Source organism: Brienomyrus brachyistius, chromosome 1 (genome assembly GCF_023856365.1).
Source record: "Brienomyrus brachyistius isolate T26 chromosome 1, BBRACH_0.4, whole genome shotgun sequence".
Classification (NCBI taxonomy): Eukaryota; Metazoa; Chordata; class Actinopteri; order Osteoglossiformes; family Mormyridae; genus Brienomyrus; species Brienomyrus brachyistius.
Window position 1 is genome coordinate 7680254 of NC_064533.1, and position 18099 is coordinate 7698352.

General features: G+C 43.0%; 1 protein-coding gene and 1 long non-coding RNA gene across 2 annotated transcripts; one reads left to right on the forward strand and one right to left on the reverse strand.

Moving 5' to 3' along the window:
• Window positions 1–820: 820 nt before the first annotated feature.
• Window positions 821–18057, forward strand: ano6 (anoctamin 6). Its single transcript, XM_048976107.1, has 20 exons — window positions 821–1106; window positions 3066–3136; window positions 4418–4546; window positions 7031–7096; window positions 7419–7697; window positions 9191–9304; window positions 9790–9905; window positions 11293–11427; window positions 11534–11639; window positions 11847–11907; window positions 12095–12240; window positions 12386–12463; window positions 12543–12768; window positions 12956–13125; window positions 13318–13415; window positions 13571–13701; window positions 14382–14587; window positions 14840–15045; window positions 15499–15604; window positions 15891–18057. The coding sequence occupies exons 1-20, from the start codon at window positions 1028–1030 to the stop codon at window positions 16104–16106; spliced, it is 2739 nt and encodes a 912-aa protein (XP_048832064.1). The 5' UTR covers window positions 821–1027; the 3' UTR covers window positions 16107–18057.
• LOC125708786 (uncharacterized) lies at window positions 10263–10887 on the reverse strand. The gene is made up of 3 exons (XR_007382545.1): window positions 10828–10887; window positions 10556–10623; window positions 10263–10317 (listed from the first exon to the last, which is right to left on the reverse strand). It is a non-coding gene; the product is annotated as an uncharacterized LOC125708786 (long non-coding RNA).
• Window positions 18058–18099: the final 42 nt, after the last annotated feature.

The following is an 18099-nucleotide window of genomic DNA, read 5'->3' on the forward strand; positions in this document are numbered from 1 at the left end:
GTTGTGGGTTTGATTCCCAGGTTCCCTGGCACCAGACCCACTGAAATTCTATACTTGATAATAATGGAATGTGAGACGGCTTGAAACACAGAGAAGTGTAGAAAAAAAATCTGCTATAATTGACATTAACATTACGAAGAACATTCCCATAATAGTCCGGTTTTGCGGTAATTACTGTGTATGGAAGGTTAATGAGATATTTAGTTGACTTTTGAAATTGATTTTTTAAATGTCATTACAGGCACGGTTTGCGGTTTCTTGATAATGACTCACATTAGTGAGAATCTTTGTGGTCCCTTGTAGCTTTTAAACTGCTCTTTCTCTCGGTTTGACGTATTTAGATTAACTGCTCTTTGATGCGGGGCTTTAATTCGTGACTACGCCGCCTGTAGACAAGAGACACTGTTTTTCGGACTGTATAAAATCTCTGATTGTACCGCTTTTATTTGATGAAAACTGTGATATTGCACCTAACATGCAATCAAGGGCACAGTTACAGATGAATGGATAGGCGAGCTGAGTCTTTACTTGGGGCAGGTTGAGAGCAAACTATTTATGACTTTATCCAATAAAGCCCCCCCACCCTCCAAAACAGGCCTAACGACGCCCCTGCCTACAGTGTGAACCATAGCTTTACATAAACAGTCGGGGAATAATGTGGATCTCTAATCTCTGAGCATTTCATATATCGTAGGTTAAATTTAAAGTGGCGGAATTCTAACTGGCCTGTAAACTTAAATTAGAAAAGAAATGGCCCTACCCAGTCAACAAGATGCGTAGGAAACTTACTTGTCATAGCAAAAGTCCGGAAATCAGTGTCATATTACTTATTCAGGGAATAACGTCTAGTTAATGCACTGTGCAGCGCGCTTCGTGGGTGTGGAGGCAGAAACTCAGTTCTACGAGCTAAAAGCGGCCACATCCCGTCTGTTGCTTTCACTATCGAAGATATAGTCATTTTTCATCTTGGCGTGCGTACATACACACAATCGCTCTATTTCCCAATAATCTAAAACAAATCTTGGCGATGAATGGTGACACCGACGATCTTGAGATGGATCTGGTTAACAGGGCACCGAGCGGAGCCGCAGTCCTGGAAGATGTGGGTATGTCACTTTCCTTCGTCTTCGAAAATGTTTTGGGTGGAGCAGTACCAAAGTTCAGATCGTTTCAGACAACCACGAAAGTAACACTTTAAAGTTGGGATAGCTATTTTATCTTATCTAAATGCAAGTTATTGTGAGTGTTTTGGAATGTGCTCAAACCAGTTTCAGCGCAAATCGACGGAACCATAACATGTTAATAAACTTCCGTCCGGTTTGTCTTGATCAGTAAGCGATTTATTGTTATTTTAGTGATTTATTGTTTGCTATATTATGCTTTATTTTTTATGTTTATAGCTATACGCTGTCCGGGTCAGCAATATAGCATACTTTAAATTGTTCTTTATCTTATCAGTATATGGTTTCTTTGTTTACTCGTATACCATTGAACAAAAAAAGAAAGATTTATCATGTTTACATTGCCATTAGTTTACGTTTAACTTGGCTAAGACACATTAACTAGATAGATAGATAGATAGATAGATAGATAGATAGATAGATAGATAGATAGATAGATAGATAGATACTTTATTAATCCCTAAGGAAATTTAGGAACTAGCGAGTTTAATTTCATAGTGATAAAATGATGCTCGCTTTTTTAGTCGCGGTTATTTTGTCCACAGTACAATTCTGTGTGCGTTGCCAGTTGGTCACTAGGAAACCCTTCAAAAACACACTGTCACATCTGAATTCAATTAATTTGTGTGGACTTTATGGAAAAAATAGCGAGACTTTCCACTGATACTTTGACTGCACTGCAGCAGCGTTTCTGGGAGTTTAATCTCTCTATATATTATATGTGTAGTGTGTATAATGTGTAAAGCATAGTCTCCCAGTAAAACAGTGTGTGAGGTACAGTCTCCCAGTAAAACTGTGCATGAGGTACAGTCTCCCAGTAAAACTGTGCATGAGGTACAGCCTCCCAGTAAAACTGTGCATGAGGTACAGCCTCCCAGTAAAACTGTGCATGAGGTACAGCCTCCCAGTAAAGCAATGCCTGAGATACAGTCTCCCAGTAACGCAATGCCTGAGATACAGTCTCCCAGTAACGCAATGCCTGAGATAAAGTCTCCCAGTAAAACCATGCATGAGGTACAGTCTCCCAGTACAACAGTGTGTGAGGTACAGTCTCCCAGTAAAACCGTGCATGAGGTACAGTCTCCCAGTACAACAGTGTGTGAGGTACAGCCTCCCAGTAAAGCAGTGCCTGAGATACAGTTCCGTGGTAAATCAGTGCATGAGGTACAGTCCCCCAGTAAGGAAGTGTGTGAGGTGCAGTCTCACAGTAATTCAGTGTGTGAGGTATAGTCTCCAAGTAAAGCAGTGTGTGGTACAGTCTCCCACTAAAGAAGTGCATAAGGTACAATCTCCCAGTAAAGAAGTGAGTGAGGTACAGTCTCCCAGTAAAGCAGTGTGTGGTACAGTCTCCCAGTAAGGAATTGTGTGTGGAACAGTCTCCCAGTAAAGAAGTGAGTGAGGTACAGCCTCCCAGTAAAGCAGTGCCTGAGATACAGTCTCCCAGTAATTAAGTGCGTGAGGTACAGTCTCCCAGTAACGAAGTGTATGAGTTACAGACTCCCAGTAATGAAGTGTGTGAAATACAGTCTCCCAGTAAAGCAGTGTGTCAGGTACAGCCTCACAATTTGACAAAGAACCCAGTTATGTTTAAGGCAGTGGTTCTCAAACTTGGTCCTCAGGCCCCACTGCCCTGCTTGTTTTCCTGCTATCCCTGCCCCACACACAAGTCCCAGCTGTCTTTCAGCTTCTGATTGACTGAACACACCTGATCCAGGTAATCAGCAGTGTGTAGGGCAGGGATAGCTGGAAAACAAGCAGGGCAGTGGGGCCTGAGGGCCGAGTTTAAGAACCACTGGTTTAAGATAAGACCCGGAAAGAGCTAATGCACAGAGTGTGTTGCTAACTAATCTGAAAGTAGATGCTGACGTAGTGAACATTTTACAGTGTACTGTGAAGAGTTCCTGCCTAACTTCACAGCTGTGGAGGAAGGGGACGCCATGCCCAGAGCAGAGATGGTGAGTGGATACAGAAAGCCATTCTCACATCATTACTGATAGCCACACCCACATCACCACTGATAGCCACACCCACATCATCACTGATAGCCACGCCCACATCATCACTGATAGCCACGCCCACATCATCACTGATAGCCACACCCACATCATTACTGATTGCCACACATAATTGGTACTTGACACTTGCCATGGCAACAACTGGCACCTTTACCAGTTATTCACTAGATTTGAGTAACTGAAAGATCCGTCACGAAAATAAAATAAAATAAAATTCTAAGCCCTGGCCTGACATACCCTCCCCCCACTCCCAATATTCTGGGTGGGGTTATGCAGGGAGTTTATAAATATTAATATGCATGCCCCATCACAGACTGTTACAAAGCAAGCATGTTATAGAAATCATTGTCTGGTGACTGCACCACCCCTGACAACACAATGATACCATTATTCACATGTCCCCTACCTTCCATACCTACATACCATGGTCACCTTGAGCCTGGAGCCAATTCTAACCCCCCCGCAAAGCCGTTCTTTAGGGGTCAGTAAGTGGGATCAGGTCGTGGTTCTCGCAGCTGTCTCACTTATAGCATGATCGTGGGGCACAGCCTGGCCCCCAACCCCCTTCCTGACTACAGGCTTGATTTAGTGAATCGACACTTTGTTTGTTTAAGGTTAGTCACACACATTCATATATTAAGGTGACGGGGCAGGTCACACCTTGGACAGGATAGCAGTCCATCACAAGGCAAGCACTCACGCAGTAAGGGAAATTCAGAGGCATACATGTGTTTGGACTGAATGCTCAGGGGAAACTCACGCAATAACATGAAGAATAAGTGAACCGACGTTACCATTAGCTTCAAAGTAATGTACAAATTGCGCACAATGTCGTACAACTTCAAGACACTGCCACAAGAATCATGTTTTGCGAAATCAGACACAGATGAGCTCTTAGTTCAGAAATGTTTTCGTTTTTAATTTATAACTCAGTTATGGAAGAGCAAGGCAGTATTGGAAGATGGTTGGGTTACATCATTATGTCACGAGAGACAGCAAACTGGAAGTCATTAACATGTTTACTTGTCACTGGAGGAAAAGTGGGTCTTCATTTTGTGGCTAATCAATCATAGTTCCTGCACTGTGCCAGTTCACTCATTAATCAAGGCAAATTGGACCCTTTCAGAACCCAGAACTCAGTTCATGGTGTACTGAATTATTAAAGAGCAGCATGATCTTGAGCGGGCGAGGACCCCTTCCTTCCCACATTCTTACCCCCAGACGGAGTTTAACGACAAGCACGATTCCTTGTTCTTCAACGATGGAAAGAGGCGGATCGATTTCGTGCTGGTGTATGAGGACGAGGACAAGAAAGAGTTTGAGAAGAGGCATGTTTTTCAAAGGCGAAAGGTAAGAACTGTGATCGCACAGCATGAGAGTAACATTATGAAGTACAGATTTAGAATAAGGATATGAAACCCCATCAGGTGGAGTAGGTACATTACCAGCTAGAGTAAGCTGACATGCTAAGCTGATCTGTTTGTTTAGTAAACATAGCATATTATGCTGCTTTGTATGTGATGGGAGGTAAGATACATTTTTGCATGGTGCTTGATAATAGGAACGTGAAAGAAGTCCCTCACTTGGGTCTACCTTTGATCAGAGAACAGCATCACGCTTTAAAAATTGTTACACGGTATTGGCGGTAATGTCTATAAACAACGAAAGAATGTTTACAACTATCATACAACTGGATGATTAAATAGGTAACTGGAGTAACTGGAATAAAGTTCTGCAATCTCTAAGAATTGGAAGTGTTTCCATAATTTTGGCCACTAGTGTATATAATCACAGTATTTAGTCATCAGTTCTGTGTTCATGATCTGAAACTTAGAAGCTGGATGTACTTGTAAAGAGGAAGGGAATATTTCTATATGTGAAACTTTGAAGGTAACTGGAAGTGGTGTGGATCGCAACGGCAACTGCAGTGGGCTATGAATGAGCACCTTTCATGCAGCGAGCAGATACGCGCAGCTCGTGACTCATGCAGGTGAATAGAAACGCAATCAGCCATAGGTGTGTGTGTTGCTCAAGACGGGGGCTTATGTAGGCGACCGTGAAATGAGTTTCTGTCGAAGATTATGGTGCAGCTCATCACCAGTTGCCCAACGAAGGGCCAGAGGCCATCAGTGGACAAGAAAAACATGTCGCAAGACTTCTTGCAACAAGAGTAAATGCAACGTATAAGCAAGAAAAGGTAACCGAGAGGTTTTTCAAGGTCAGTGAGTTGAGTGTATCAACAATATATGTAGGTTCCCGCAGTAACAGTCATGCTATGAAAATGTATCAGAGAAAATTAGGTAATTTTAATGCAAAATATGGCAGGGAGACAGATAAATGCAAAGCATTGACATTTGCATTTTTGGTACAAAGATTGATGCTAGTTAGCCAGGTGTGTATGTGCCGGAAATGGGCCTCAACCCATAAGGAAATGGGCCTTGGAAACCCACCTTCTGGCCCAGATTAGCCACATGGGCATTTGGGCAGTGGCATCGTGCTATTGGAGGGCAACCAGCAGGGCAGCCCCCCTGTTAGCCCCCCTCCCCAGGTCCTATTCATGAGCGTCTTTTCATGAATGTCTTTTGACAAGTTAATACGATTTAATAATTATATATATTACCTATTTAATACTTAATATGATTTAATACCTAATATTAGATTGAGTACTGCTCTTTGAATATGGCATTCACTGAAAAGCCTGTGTAACGTTTTCCCTGTCTTAGATGCATTTCTGGATTTCATGAGCCACCAATCAGCTCTATTTTCTTCCTGACATGATGTCACATATAGCAAAAATGAGCGTGTTGCTAGTTGGTTTGTATGCTAGTTAGCTAGCCTGAATCGAGATGGACGGACATCAACAAATGCAAAAAGGAAACACGAATAAGTTGTGGACCAAAGGTCAATTTAGGTGCGGTTACCCAGGGCCACAAAATACTGTAAATCCGATCCTGCCCATCTTTCTTCTGCAGTGCTGAATGAGAACAAGGGCAACCACACTGGTCTATTGTTTGTCCGGTAAAATCAGACACGTGCCCAGAGTGTAGACTGCACGGCGCTCATGTAATTAAAAACAGCAAGTCTTTGTTAAAACAGATGACTGAATTTGTGTATTAATTTATGCATTCTTTACCTTTTCACCTGCTGTTAATCTTCCAGCTGTGTATCCAGTAGAATTGTGTAGGGCCCATTTTACCATGTTTTGTAAAACCTGCCTGCTCAAAAGAGCCCAGGGTAAAACTCTAATGAGACCTAAGTAAGTCAGTCATTGGCTGTATGATGACGCAGTAACCTTTATGACTTTTTGGCAGTGGTGGCCTGATGGTTAGGGATGTGCATTTGTAACCCAAAGATTGCTGGTTTGAATCCCGGAGCAGCAAAGCACCACTGAGGTACCCTGAGCAAAGTACTGCCCCTAAGTACTGCCCCCCCCCGTGTGCTGAATTACCTGCCCCCTGCTATGTCACATATGGGTTAAATGCAGAGGACATGCTTCATCGTTGTATACTGTGTGCTGTGGTGTGTCAGCAGTGACTAATCACTTCACCTACCTACCTATTCAGAATAATGTCCAGGCAGAGTGTCATGTGACTTGAGGCTAGGAAACGATGTAATGGAGAAACAACCTCTTTGTTGCGTTCTTGTGTGGCCTGAATAGGGACATAACAGTAAAAAAAAGCAGCCACTGGTCATACAGACGAATCTAAATTCTACAGCCTGGCCACGGTGATGTGGACAACAGGGGAGACCACAGTGCCGCAAACAAATAGGATTGCAGTTTGCCTTGTAAATGGTCAGTTAGTGCCCAGAGTGATGGTACTGCTCTTCCCACAGAGGCGGAGAGAGTTCTTTGAAGCAGCCCTGATATCGATGGGACTGGAACTAGAAGCGACGCGGTCGGTGAGTAAAGGCTGATCTTCATCTGAATCTCATATTCATGTCAACATCTAGTTTAGGTTCAGTTGTGATGGGCATGAATCCCATGAAGCAAAAGGGAGGAGAGCCCAGCTCTTTGCAGGGACATACACGGGCGAACCTGCAGACAGAGCCAGGGGCGGGATTCGAACTCACAACCATCAAGGTGTGAGGCACTGAGCCCAGTGTGCCAACTGCTAAAAAGGATCATCAAGCCTCCCTGAGCCTGTTACACACAAGATCTATGACTGTCCTTCTTACAGAGGAGATCCAAGACTGAGATTCTGCTCCTGTGTCTCCCACCCAGGTGCTGGATGAGAAGCTGGTATTTGTGAAGGTCCACCTGCCCTGGGACGTGCTCTGCACCTACGCTGAGGTTCTCCACATCAATCTGCCCATCCTGCCCAATGACCTCACAACTAAGACATCACGCTTCAGCTGCATCACCAAGTTCTTCCGTCCCAACGAGAACCTCATACCGGCTGAGATCGAGTACTTCACTGCCCCGTTCACGAAAGACAGAATAGATTATTTCTACATCAAGGACCGGGAGCTGTTCTTCACGCCTGCTATGAGAAGCAGGATGGTGAGATCGTCGTAGATGTTTACTCTGACCATCTTAGACATTTACTCTGACCATCTTATACATTTATTCTGACCATCTTAGACATTTACTCTGACCATCTTATACATTTACTCTGACCATCTTATACATTTACTCTGACCATCATAGACATTTACTCTGACCGTCTTATACATTTACTCTGACCATCTTATACATTTACTCTGACCATCTTAGACATTTACTCTGACCATCTTATACATTTACTCTGACCATCTTAGACATTTACTCTGACCATCTTATACATTTACTCTGACCATCATAGACATTTACTCTGACCGTCTTATACATTTACTCTGACCATCTTATACATTTACTCTGACCATCTTAGACATTTACTCTGACCATCTTATACATTTACTCTGACCATCATAGACATTTACTCTGCCCGTCTTATACATTTACTCTGACCATCTTATACATTTACTCTGACCATCTTATACATTTACTCTGACCATCTTAGACATTTACTCTGACCATCTTATACATTTACTCTGACCATCTTAGACATTTATTCTGACCATCTTATACATTTACTCTGACCATCTTAGACATTTACTCTGACCATCTTATACATTTACTTTGACCATCTTATACATTTACTCTGACCATCTTAGACATTTACTCTCACCATCATAGACATTTACTCTCACTATCTTAGACATTTACTCTCACCATCTTAGACATTTATTGTGTATCCCCTTCTCCAAGAAGCCAGCATGAGCTTGTTAGACTGTCATCTCCTACTTGTAAAATGGGTTGAAGACTTAATTGGTATCTACTCTACCATATGTGTGCAAAGCCCTCAAGGACTAAGCATTTCCTCATATACATAATTACAATTTCAAACCACCAGCTACAGTGATCACAAAAAGTCTTTGGACATTTACTTTAATTCAGTAAAAATATTGCAGATGTATCGGTTTTATAACAAAAAATCTTACTTCATTAGTTTACTATATACCTCACATTAGAAACAACTGAAAGTTTTAAAGTAAAACATTAATTTCGAGTACTAATTCATTGAAACCCAAATTGTAGTTTTAAAACAGCTGTTCTGAGTTAAAAAGTTCATTGCCGTTCAGTGTCATTTGGGGCTTTTTAGTCACACCTTTGCATAACAACGTACAACGCCAAACATCTGTGTTTAGTGTCCCTTTGGGAGTCAATGGCTACAATTGCAATTAATAGCAAAAGGGCGAGAACAGAACTGAATGAGTCAGTTAAAAAATTATGACACTCAATAAAAAGAAAATGTCTGTGTGGATGATATGTGCAGATGCGTTAGTCATTGCTTGTCAATGGTCTTTTGTTATAGCATCAGTAAATTTACGACATTATGGCAGAAGCGTCCCAAAACTTTCTGCGATCACTGCATGTGCTGCAAATATTGTCCTGCTTGGAAGTTTGTTGCTGATGGCCAATGCATTTCTTGGTTATCTCACATGTCATCCTAGGCCAGTTACATCCTGTGTCGGGCCCCTTTTGAAGTGAGGGGTGAAATCAGGAAGTTTGGCATTAGCAAGCTGCTGGACAGAGGAGTCTACAGAGCCGCTTACCCTCTACATGACGTGAGTGACTTTGTGGTTGGTGTGTAGGACCCATAGTCTTGCATACTCTGGTACAGTGTATCTCAGGTGCACGTAAGTCAGTGAATTATGGGCTTGATGGTTAGTTGATTAGGTTAATGAGAATATCTGGTTTTGCATTGGAATAAAAATATGGAATGTCTGGATGTTGTCGTGGGGGTGTTTCGGAACCTTGAACTGCAGCTATTGCTGAAGGTGAATCTGAGCAAATAATTATACATTTTGGTGCTTAAAAGAAATAACACATTCGTATAATTTTAAAATCCTTCAGAAGTGACATTCAACTAATCACTGATCAATTTTATACCAAATCTGCTTCACAATCCATTCGTAAACCAACGTTTTATAAAAGCAGGTAATATTCCAAGCTGATGTGCAGTTTACCCAGCCTTGATGTGTTGGATCTAGCAGATTTGTATGACTCTTTGAAGTATGCTGATTGTATGTATCTGATGTTTGATCTGCAGTGTAGGTTCAACGTGAGGTCTTATGATGGCCAGTGCCCCAGTGAGAGATTTCTGCTGTACAATGAGTGGGCTCACCCCAAGAGCATTTACAAGACGCAACCCTTGGACCTCATCAGGTAGTGAACCTTCTTTGCGTTGGTCATTCAAGAGCTAAAAAACATGATTTACCCATGGATTCAATAACTTGATTTGCAAAGTTCTTCTGGTTAAAACGTGGTCAGAATGTGGCCTGTATATTTGATGGTTTAGTGTACATGAAATATCTCATTACTTAATTTCCATAAAGGTTTACAATTAATATTTTTGGCCTTACAGATATTGATAATTAACAAGTTGTTTGAATGAATTGATCGTTGGCACAGGAGGAAGTAGGTGGTGGTCTCTCTTTATACCTCTAGGGTTAGTCCATGTGGTCTCTCTTCTTACCTCTAGGGTTGGTCCATGTGGTCTCTCTTCATACCACTAGGGTTGGTCCATGTGGTCTCTCTTCATACCACTAGGGTTGGTCCATGTGGTCTCTCTTCATACCTCTAGGGTTGGTCCATGTGGTCTCTCTTCATACCACTAGGGTTAGTCCATGTGGTCTCTCTTCATACCTCTAGGGTTAGTCCATGTGGTCTCTCTTCATACCTCTAGGGTTGGTCCATGTGGTCTCTCTTCATACCACTAGGGTTAGTCCATGTGGTCTCTCTTCATACCTCTAGGGTTAGTCCATGTGGTCTCTCTTCATACCTCTAGGGTTGGTCCATATGGTCTCTCTTCATACCACTAGGGTTGGTCCATGTGGTCTCTCTTCATACTTCTAGGGTTAGTCCATGTGGTCTCTCTTCTTGCCTCTAGGGTTGGTCCATGTGGTCTCTCTTCATACCTCTTGGGTTAGTCCATGTGGTCTCTCTTCTTACCTCTTGGGTTAGTCCATGTGGTCTCTCTTCTTACCTCAAGGATTGGTCCCTGTGGTCTCTCTTCATACCACTAGGGTTGGCCCATGTGGTCTCTCTTCATACCACTAGGGTTGGTCCATGTGGTCTCTCTTCATACCTCTACAGTTGCTTCATGTGGTCTCTCTTCATACATCTAGGGTTGGTTCATGTGTAAGATCTCCACACCTGCTCCATGTTGCATGGATTTCCACTGGTTTCCTCTCATAGTCCAAAGACATGCAGTTACGCAAATTGCCATCCCCATAACATGCGTCCCCCAGCAGTCGTGTTGTTCAGGGTGTTCCCTTTCCTTGTACCTTAAGCTGCCTCTGAGGCCAGCCCTCCTCCCCCATGACCCAATACTGGATTACTGGTTATAAGACGGATATATAGTTTGTCAAACACTTCTAGGAGTCGCATAGCAATGTTGAGCTCATGTTTATGCCTCTACGAGGCAGATCTCACATGCCATTTGGACAGATCTCACCTAAGCTTCAATCATAAATAAGAGGTACAATTTACCAGGAGCTTAACGTAATGTTATTCAGGAGATGACATAATTACCCTGATTTGTTTGGTACAGGAAGTACTACGGAGAGAAGATTGGCATTTACTTCGCCTGGTTGGGCTTCTACACATACATGCTGGCAATAGCTGCAGTAGTGGGGGTTTGCTGCTTTATCTATGGCTACCACACTCAGGATACCAGCACCTGGAGGTAGGGTGCGTATGCCTTATTGAGTATTGATGTCAGGTCTGCATTTTTTGTTGTGTTGGACTGCAGAGGTAGTTATGTAATCATTTTAGTGTTGTGTATTGCATAGCAAGGAGGTGTGTGACCCGGAGATTGGAGGAAACATTGTGATGTGTCCGCAGTGCGATAAAGAATGCACCTACTGGAGACTTAACAACACCTGCGAATCATCCAAGGTGATCTCCATACATCAGAAGATAAGCGTCTAGATGGCATGCAGTAGTGCGATCTTTAGTGCATTAAAAGATCTTTGTTTACCATAGTGAAAAATAACAAAAAAATATATTAAACCAATATAACAATACTTAAATGTTTAGGAAACACAGACAAAATATTTTCTCAGAAATGATATTGAACTATGGAATTTGCTTTTCTCCCCACAGAAATTGTGCATATTTGACAATTTTGGGACACTGGTGTTTGCGATTTTCATGGCAGTCTGGGGTGAGTGGGTCCGGATAGATATTAGTGCACAAAGCCTTGTTACGTGCTGATTATACATGTTACAATGATGGACCAAAGTGCATTTGAGGTGATGGTGTCAAATGCAAACCTTTGACTGAATGATCAAGAACAGATCTACAGGTATTTTTTTTGAGTGACACAACATCTCCTGGCTTTGTCCCCTAAGTCACGTTGTTCCTGGAATTCTGGAAGCGGTATCAGGCCAGGCTGGAGTATGAGTGGGATACTGTGGAGTTCCTGGAGCAAGAGGAACAGCCTCGGGCCGAGTATGAGGCCAAGTGCGTCTATGAGCGGACTAATCCCATCACCAAGGTAGGAGGAACATGTCCTAGATAGAAACAACTTGTAAATACTGCATTATTTAATCTGCAATTATGCTTGATTATATAGATGCATGCTACTATTTTTTCCAGCGTAAAATACAGAGCCTGTTAAAACTGGTGATGTTTCATTTTAGGCCAATGAGAAGATGCCCTTCACTAGATTTGGAAAGTGTGTGCGAGTGACGTGTGGATTTGGGACGGTTTTATTCTGGGTAAGGAATGATCTTTTACATTTTGTGTCTTTATTTGCATGTGTCATTGTGAATGTAAACAAGGTCTCCTCTTCTGTAGATCTTGCTGATAATTGCCTCCGTGGTCGCCATCATAGTGTACCGGCTGGCGGTATTTTTCACCTTCTCTGCCAACCTGAAGATAGACTTGAAGGAACTGGAGCCGATTAAGGGCTATTTGACCGCACAGATGGCAACCTCAGTCACAGCCTCCATCATCAGCTTTGTGATCATCATGGTCCTCAACATCCTGTACGAGAAAGTTGCCATTTGGATCACAGATTTCGGTGAGGTTCCCAGTGGTGAAATTCATACTGATACGCTGATTCTTTAATAAGGGAATTCAAAGAGCCAGTGTTCCTTAAGTGTCCTAAGCAGCAATTTCACTGTGTACTTGAATCCTTAAAATATCGTCTTTAATGTCAGATATACATTTGTGCCTTGTCATTCTCCTCTCTCTAATAAAATCCCAAGAGTTGCCAAGAACCAAGACTGACTACGAGAACAGCTTAACCCTGAAGATGTTCCTCTTCCAGTTTGTGAACTACTACTCTTCATGCTTCTACATTGCCTTCTTCAAGGGCAAAATAGTAGGATACCCTGGGGCTCCCGTCTACTGGTTGGGCAAGTATCGCAACGAGGAGGTGAGTCAAGCAGGAGACGCGTCTAAACAATCCCGCCACAGGTGCTCATCTCATACATTTCCAGGTGTTGTGAGCGGGCACCTGAGATCAGGCTTGATAACTTTTTGCCTCTAAACCACGCGCCACATGGCTATATTGTGAGTATTCTTTCCAAAGCACAGAGTGACACTCTTCCCCTCTCCTTGCTCCAAGTGTGACCCCGGAGGCTGTTTGATCGAGCTGACGACTCAGCTAACAATTATCATGGGTGGCAAAGCCATCTGGAACCAAATACAGGAGGTGCTCCTGCCGTAAGTGTCCTGCCTGGTGAGCTCGTCGATCACATGACCTTGCATTTGCGCAATGGACTAGAACAATGGTGACTCAATGATTGACCAACTCATTGTCAAGTATGGAAACCAAAGTGACACACATGCCCTCACGTTGGCCTTCCTGTCCCCCTCAGATGGGTGAAAAACCTGATGTCTCGCTGCTGCAGGAAAGTGCGCTCTGAAATGGTGCTTCCCCGCTGGGAGCAGGACTACCAGCTGCAGCCCCAGGGCACTTTGGGCCTGTTTTATGAATATCTGGAGATGGGTAAGGCTGAGATAAGAGGCTAGATCGCAGTGATCCATTTTGGCTATATGGCAGTGTGGACTCCTTTTGCAGTGATGTGGTTCAGCTTTGTGACAATGTGTGCTCCTGTTTGCAGTGATTCGGTGTGACAGGTACCAACCTTTGACTCTGTACCACTGATACTAGGGAAAAACTGGTATTGTTATGTTCTCTGAGCTTTAGTATCGATTTGGTACCAAAAATATCTGTTTTTGTAGCATCACTACTATTTGTAATGATCCAGTTCGGCTTTATGATAGTATGAGCTCCTGTTTGCTGTGATCCAGTATGGCTATGTTGACAGTGTGGATTCCTTTTTGCAGTGATCCAGTATGGCTGTGTGTGGGCTTTTGATCGCAGTGATCCAGTTTATCTCCATGACAGTGTGGATTCCTGTTTTGCAGTGATTCGCTTTAGCGTTTTGACAATGTGTGCTACCGTTTGCAGTGATCTAGTGTGGCTGTGTGACAGTGCTGGCTTCTGATTGCAGTGATCCAGTCTGGCTTTGTGACAGCGTGGATTCATGTTTGCTGTGATCCAGTTTGTCTTCATGGCAGTATTGACACCTATTGGCAGTGATCCAGTTTGGCATTGTGACAGTGTAGGTTCTTGTTTGCGGTGATTCAGTTATGCTTTGTGACAGTATGGATTCCTGTTTGCAGTGATCCAGTTTGGCTTTGTGACACTCTTCGTGGCCTCCTTTCCTCTGGCTCCTCTCCTGGCATTTCTGAACAACATTTTTGAAATCCGGGTGGATGCTTGGAAGTTCATCACACAGTTCCGGCGCATGGTGCCCGAGAAAGCGCAGGACATTGGTACCTGGCAACCCATCCTACAGGGTATCACCATCTTGGCAGTGGTGACCAATGTACGTAAAATCACGATCTGCATTCACCTGAGCCATGCAACCAAATACAAGCCTGACTGCCAGTCTGCTTTTGCTAGCAATCACAGAAAAGTGATTGAATAATGTAAATTACAGCTAGAGTCCCTCAAAGCAAATGGGTGGGACGGAGGGGACAGCCCCCATCCTGATGAAACTGAAAGAGAAAGCGGCTGTAGCTTTTGATCTTGTTCTCTATGAAATCATTCTACTTACACGTTGTCTCGCTGCTCCTAGGCCATGATAATCGCCTTCACATCCGACATGATCCCTCGACTGGTGTACTACTGGTCATTCTCAGTCTTTCCGTATGGGGATCACGCAGAGCACACAATGGCTGGTTACATCAACAGCAGCCTCTCCGTCTTCAGCATCGCGGACTTCTCCAACATAAGCCGACCTAATGAGCTTCCCTACTGGTTTAATAACATTACAACATGCAGGTACTTGTCCCTAGCAGAAGTACCCTGTATATCTGTATATTTACCAGAAAGGCTTATTTTGGTAGGGCATCGGAAAATTCAATATACAATATACCAGTGATTCAGTGGGCAAGGTAGCCTCCTACCTCTAGGATTGTTGGTTTAATTTCTCTTCCCAAGATCTGTCAGTTGGGTTTAAACATTTTCCTTGTGTTTCCATGGGATTCTTCCGCAAGTTCATAAATATGTTGTTAGGTGAACTGACATGTCTAGCTCACTGTGCATGAGTGTGTGCCCTGTGATAGACTGGCATCCCTCTGCTTCTTGAGATAGACTTCAGGCTCTCAGAGACCCTACACTGGATAAGTAGTTACAGAAGAATGATGGAATACAGCTAAAATAACACAGGATCCAGGATCAGGCGGTACTGCTGCAAGTTCTGTGCAATAACCAGTGGCTTCTTTCATGCCGCAGGTATCGAGATTTTAGGTACCCGCCTGGACACCCAAGACAATACGAGTACAACATTTTCTACTGGCATGTGATAGCAGCCAAGCTGGGCTTCATTATAGTAGTAGAGGTAAGAACTCCGGTTAATGCAGTAGATGCAGGAGAGAAGCTAGACATTCTGTTACCTTGGGGTCCCCAGCCCCCTTTATATTATATAATTTTATCATTTTACATATTCAAGGGCCCCTGCAATGTACTGGGCCCTCTGAATCTGTCAGGGAATCCATGCCCTTCTGACGCCTATGAGTAGATGTGAAGTCCATCATCACAATGTGGTTTGGTATATATGCTGAGTAGTATGTGGCGCAGTCAGACCGTATGAGTTGTCACACTGTACTTATGCTGCTGTTTTCCAGCATGTTGTCTACCTGACAAAGTTCATCCTGGCCTACGTGATCCCAGACATACCAAAAACAGTGAAGGAACAGATCAAGAGGGAGAAGTATCTGAGGCAGATGATCCTGCACGAGGTCAACCTGAGCATGGTGTCCAGACGCTTGAAACCAGTTACTGACAACCTCATTAAGAACATGGATCAGAGCTCGGAATTAGACCTCGACTTTGACATGTGAACCTTCTGAGGAGATTCAAGTCACATGAGTGTCCGTGGTTCGCTGCTTACATGTATGGGAGGGCTTTTTAGGAAGGGGGTGTCTTGTGGGTTTGGGGAGGTTTTTGTAACCTGTGTGTTTGGTGGGATTGTATTTATATATAGAATATTCGCATACAGAAACACGTTAATGCACGGGCTTATCCTAGGCTGTAACATCAGGCCCCCACTCAGCTTAGGAAATTGGATAGGTTAAACAAATTCAATCTGGCATCAGTCAGCTAAGCAAGTTTTACGGCAGGTACCCTACGCACTGATTAGCGAATTATTGACGTTACATCGTTTTTAATTCTCGCTCATTTCTCTTTCAACTGAAAAAGTAGCCAAGTGGCCCATTGCGAGAAGAGGTTGCCAGCCACTAGCCGCCGGGTTCATTCAGTTTGAGACTCCTGGGTTAGTTGTATCAGTAACACTTGAGTGTCCATGCTGATGTCAGCCTAGGCGTCGCAGATAAGATAATCCATCCCTGTTTGCATGAGAGGGAAAAGTATTTGCATGCCCTGTGCGCGTGTTGTTTGTATGAGACAGACTCAGTAGGTGTGCTGTGTGGGACAGCTTATCCAAGAGGCCTCAAGAAAAAGCAACGTAACTGCAGGCGAAGTCGTAATCTTTCGGGTAATATGGTTTAATGACGAGCAAGTCACAAAACGTACGTATGAGAAGAAGAGGCACCGCCCTGCCAAGTCATGTTCTGTCTTGTATGGTTGTACACCCTTTACGGGCATGTTTTACCTGGGCTGTCTACTGGAACCAGTTGGTTGACATAAACAGCTAACAAAACAAAAGACAGACACCAGAATCAAAGGGACTTACTCAATGGCTATTATTTTACCTTTTTAAAAAGTTGCAGTAATCATTGCTGTGCTACATCATCCTGTGTGAAGTACAAAATCACATACGAATTAATGTAAAAATATACATATGTGTCATTCGTCATGGAGGGTTTATGTCATTATTATTGAACTAATTTACTACATTGGTAAAGTATATTTAATACTCACTTCATATATTGTGGAGACTTTCATTACAATCACTTTGTGGCCAAGCTGGAACAAACTGACTCACCTGTGTTTTTAAACCTCTTATAACTTATAAGGGGGGCACAGTGGGCTAAGCCTGTGTGCTTGTAATCAGCAGATCACCAGTTCAAACCCAACCTAAGTGCCTATGCAGGTCTCTTAATCCCCAGCAGCATACTCTACAAGAGCAAGTTGAGGGAGCATAAATTCAATAAAGTATCAATTATTATTATCATTAACTATTATATATGTCACCGTATTCTTTGTTTCTCTCAAACAAAATGCCTCTTCATAAAATCAGGTTTTGTGTCTTTGTGTCATTTAATTTTTTTCCAGATAACCTCAGATAACCTCCTAGTGAAATGAACAAGCATTTATTTTGCTAAGACTGTCAGATGCCGTTCGCCCAAACAGAAGCTGGAGAGACCTGGTTGTGTTCCTCTGTCATTGGGTTTCTGCTTCTTCCTTCTCTCGGCAGTGGTTTCCCTCCCCTAATTGTCCAGAGTACATAGACAATGTCGGACCAGCACCCCATCCGAGGGTCTCCTAGCTACTACTTGAGCCTAATTATATCCAGACTCAGCATGACCCTATGCTGGCTAACCACTTATCCAAGATGAACGGGGAAAAAGTGTTTCATGCCACTATCAAAATCCACTTTTAAATGACTCCTAGCATGCCTGTGTAACATATGACCACTGTAAGTCACAACGCTAATGATCTGTGAATTAGCCACTTGTATTGTACAGGAGCTTGTAAATGCATATACAACAAATGATTAAATTTGCTTCAAAAATATATGTATTACTTAGAGTTTGTACGGATACTGTGAAACGTAATGATTTTGTATTCACTATGTATAACCTTGTGAAAAAATATATGAAATGTTTTAAACGGTGTGGGCCTGGCATTTTTAAAAGTTGTCTTTGGCAGACA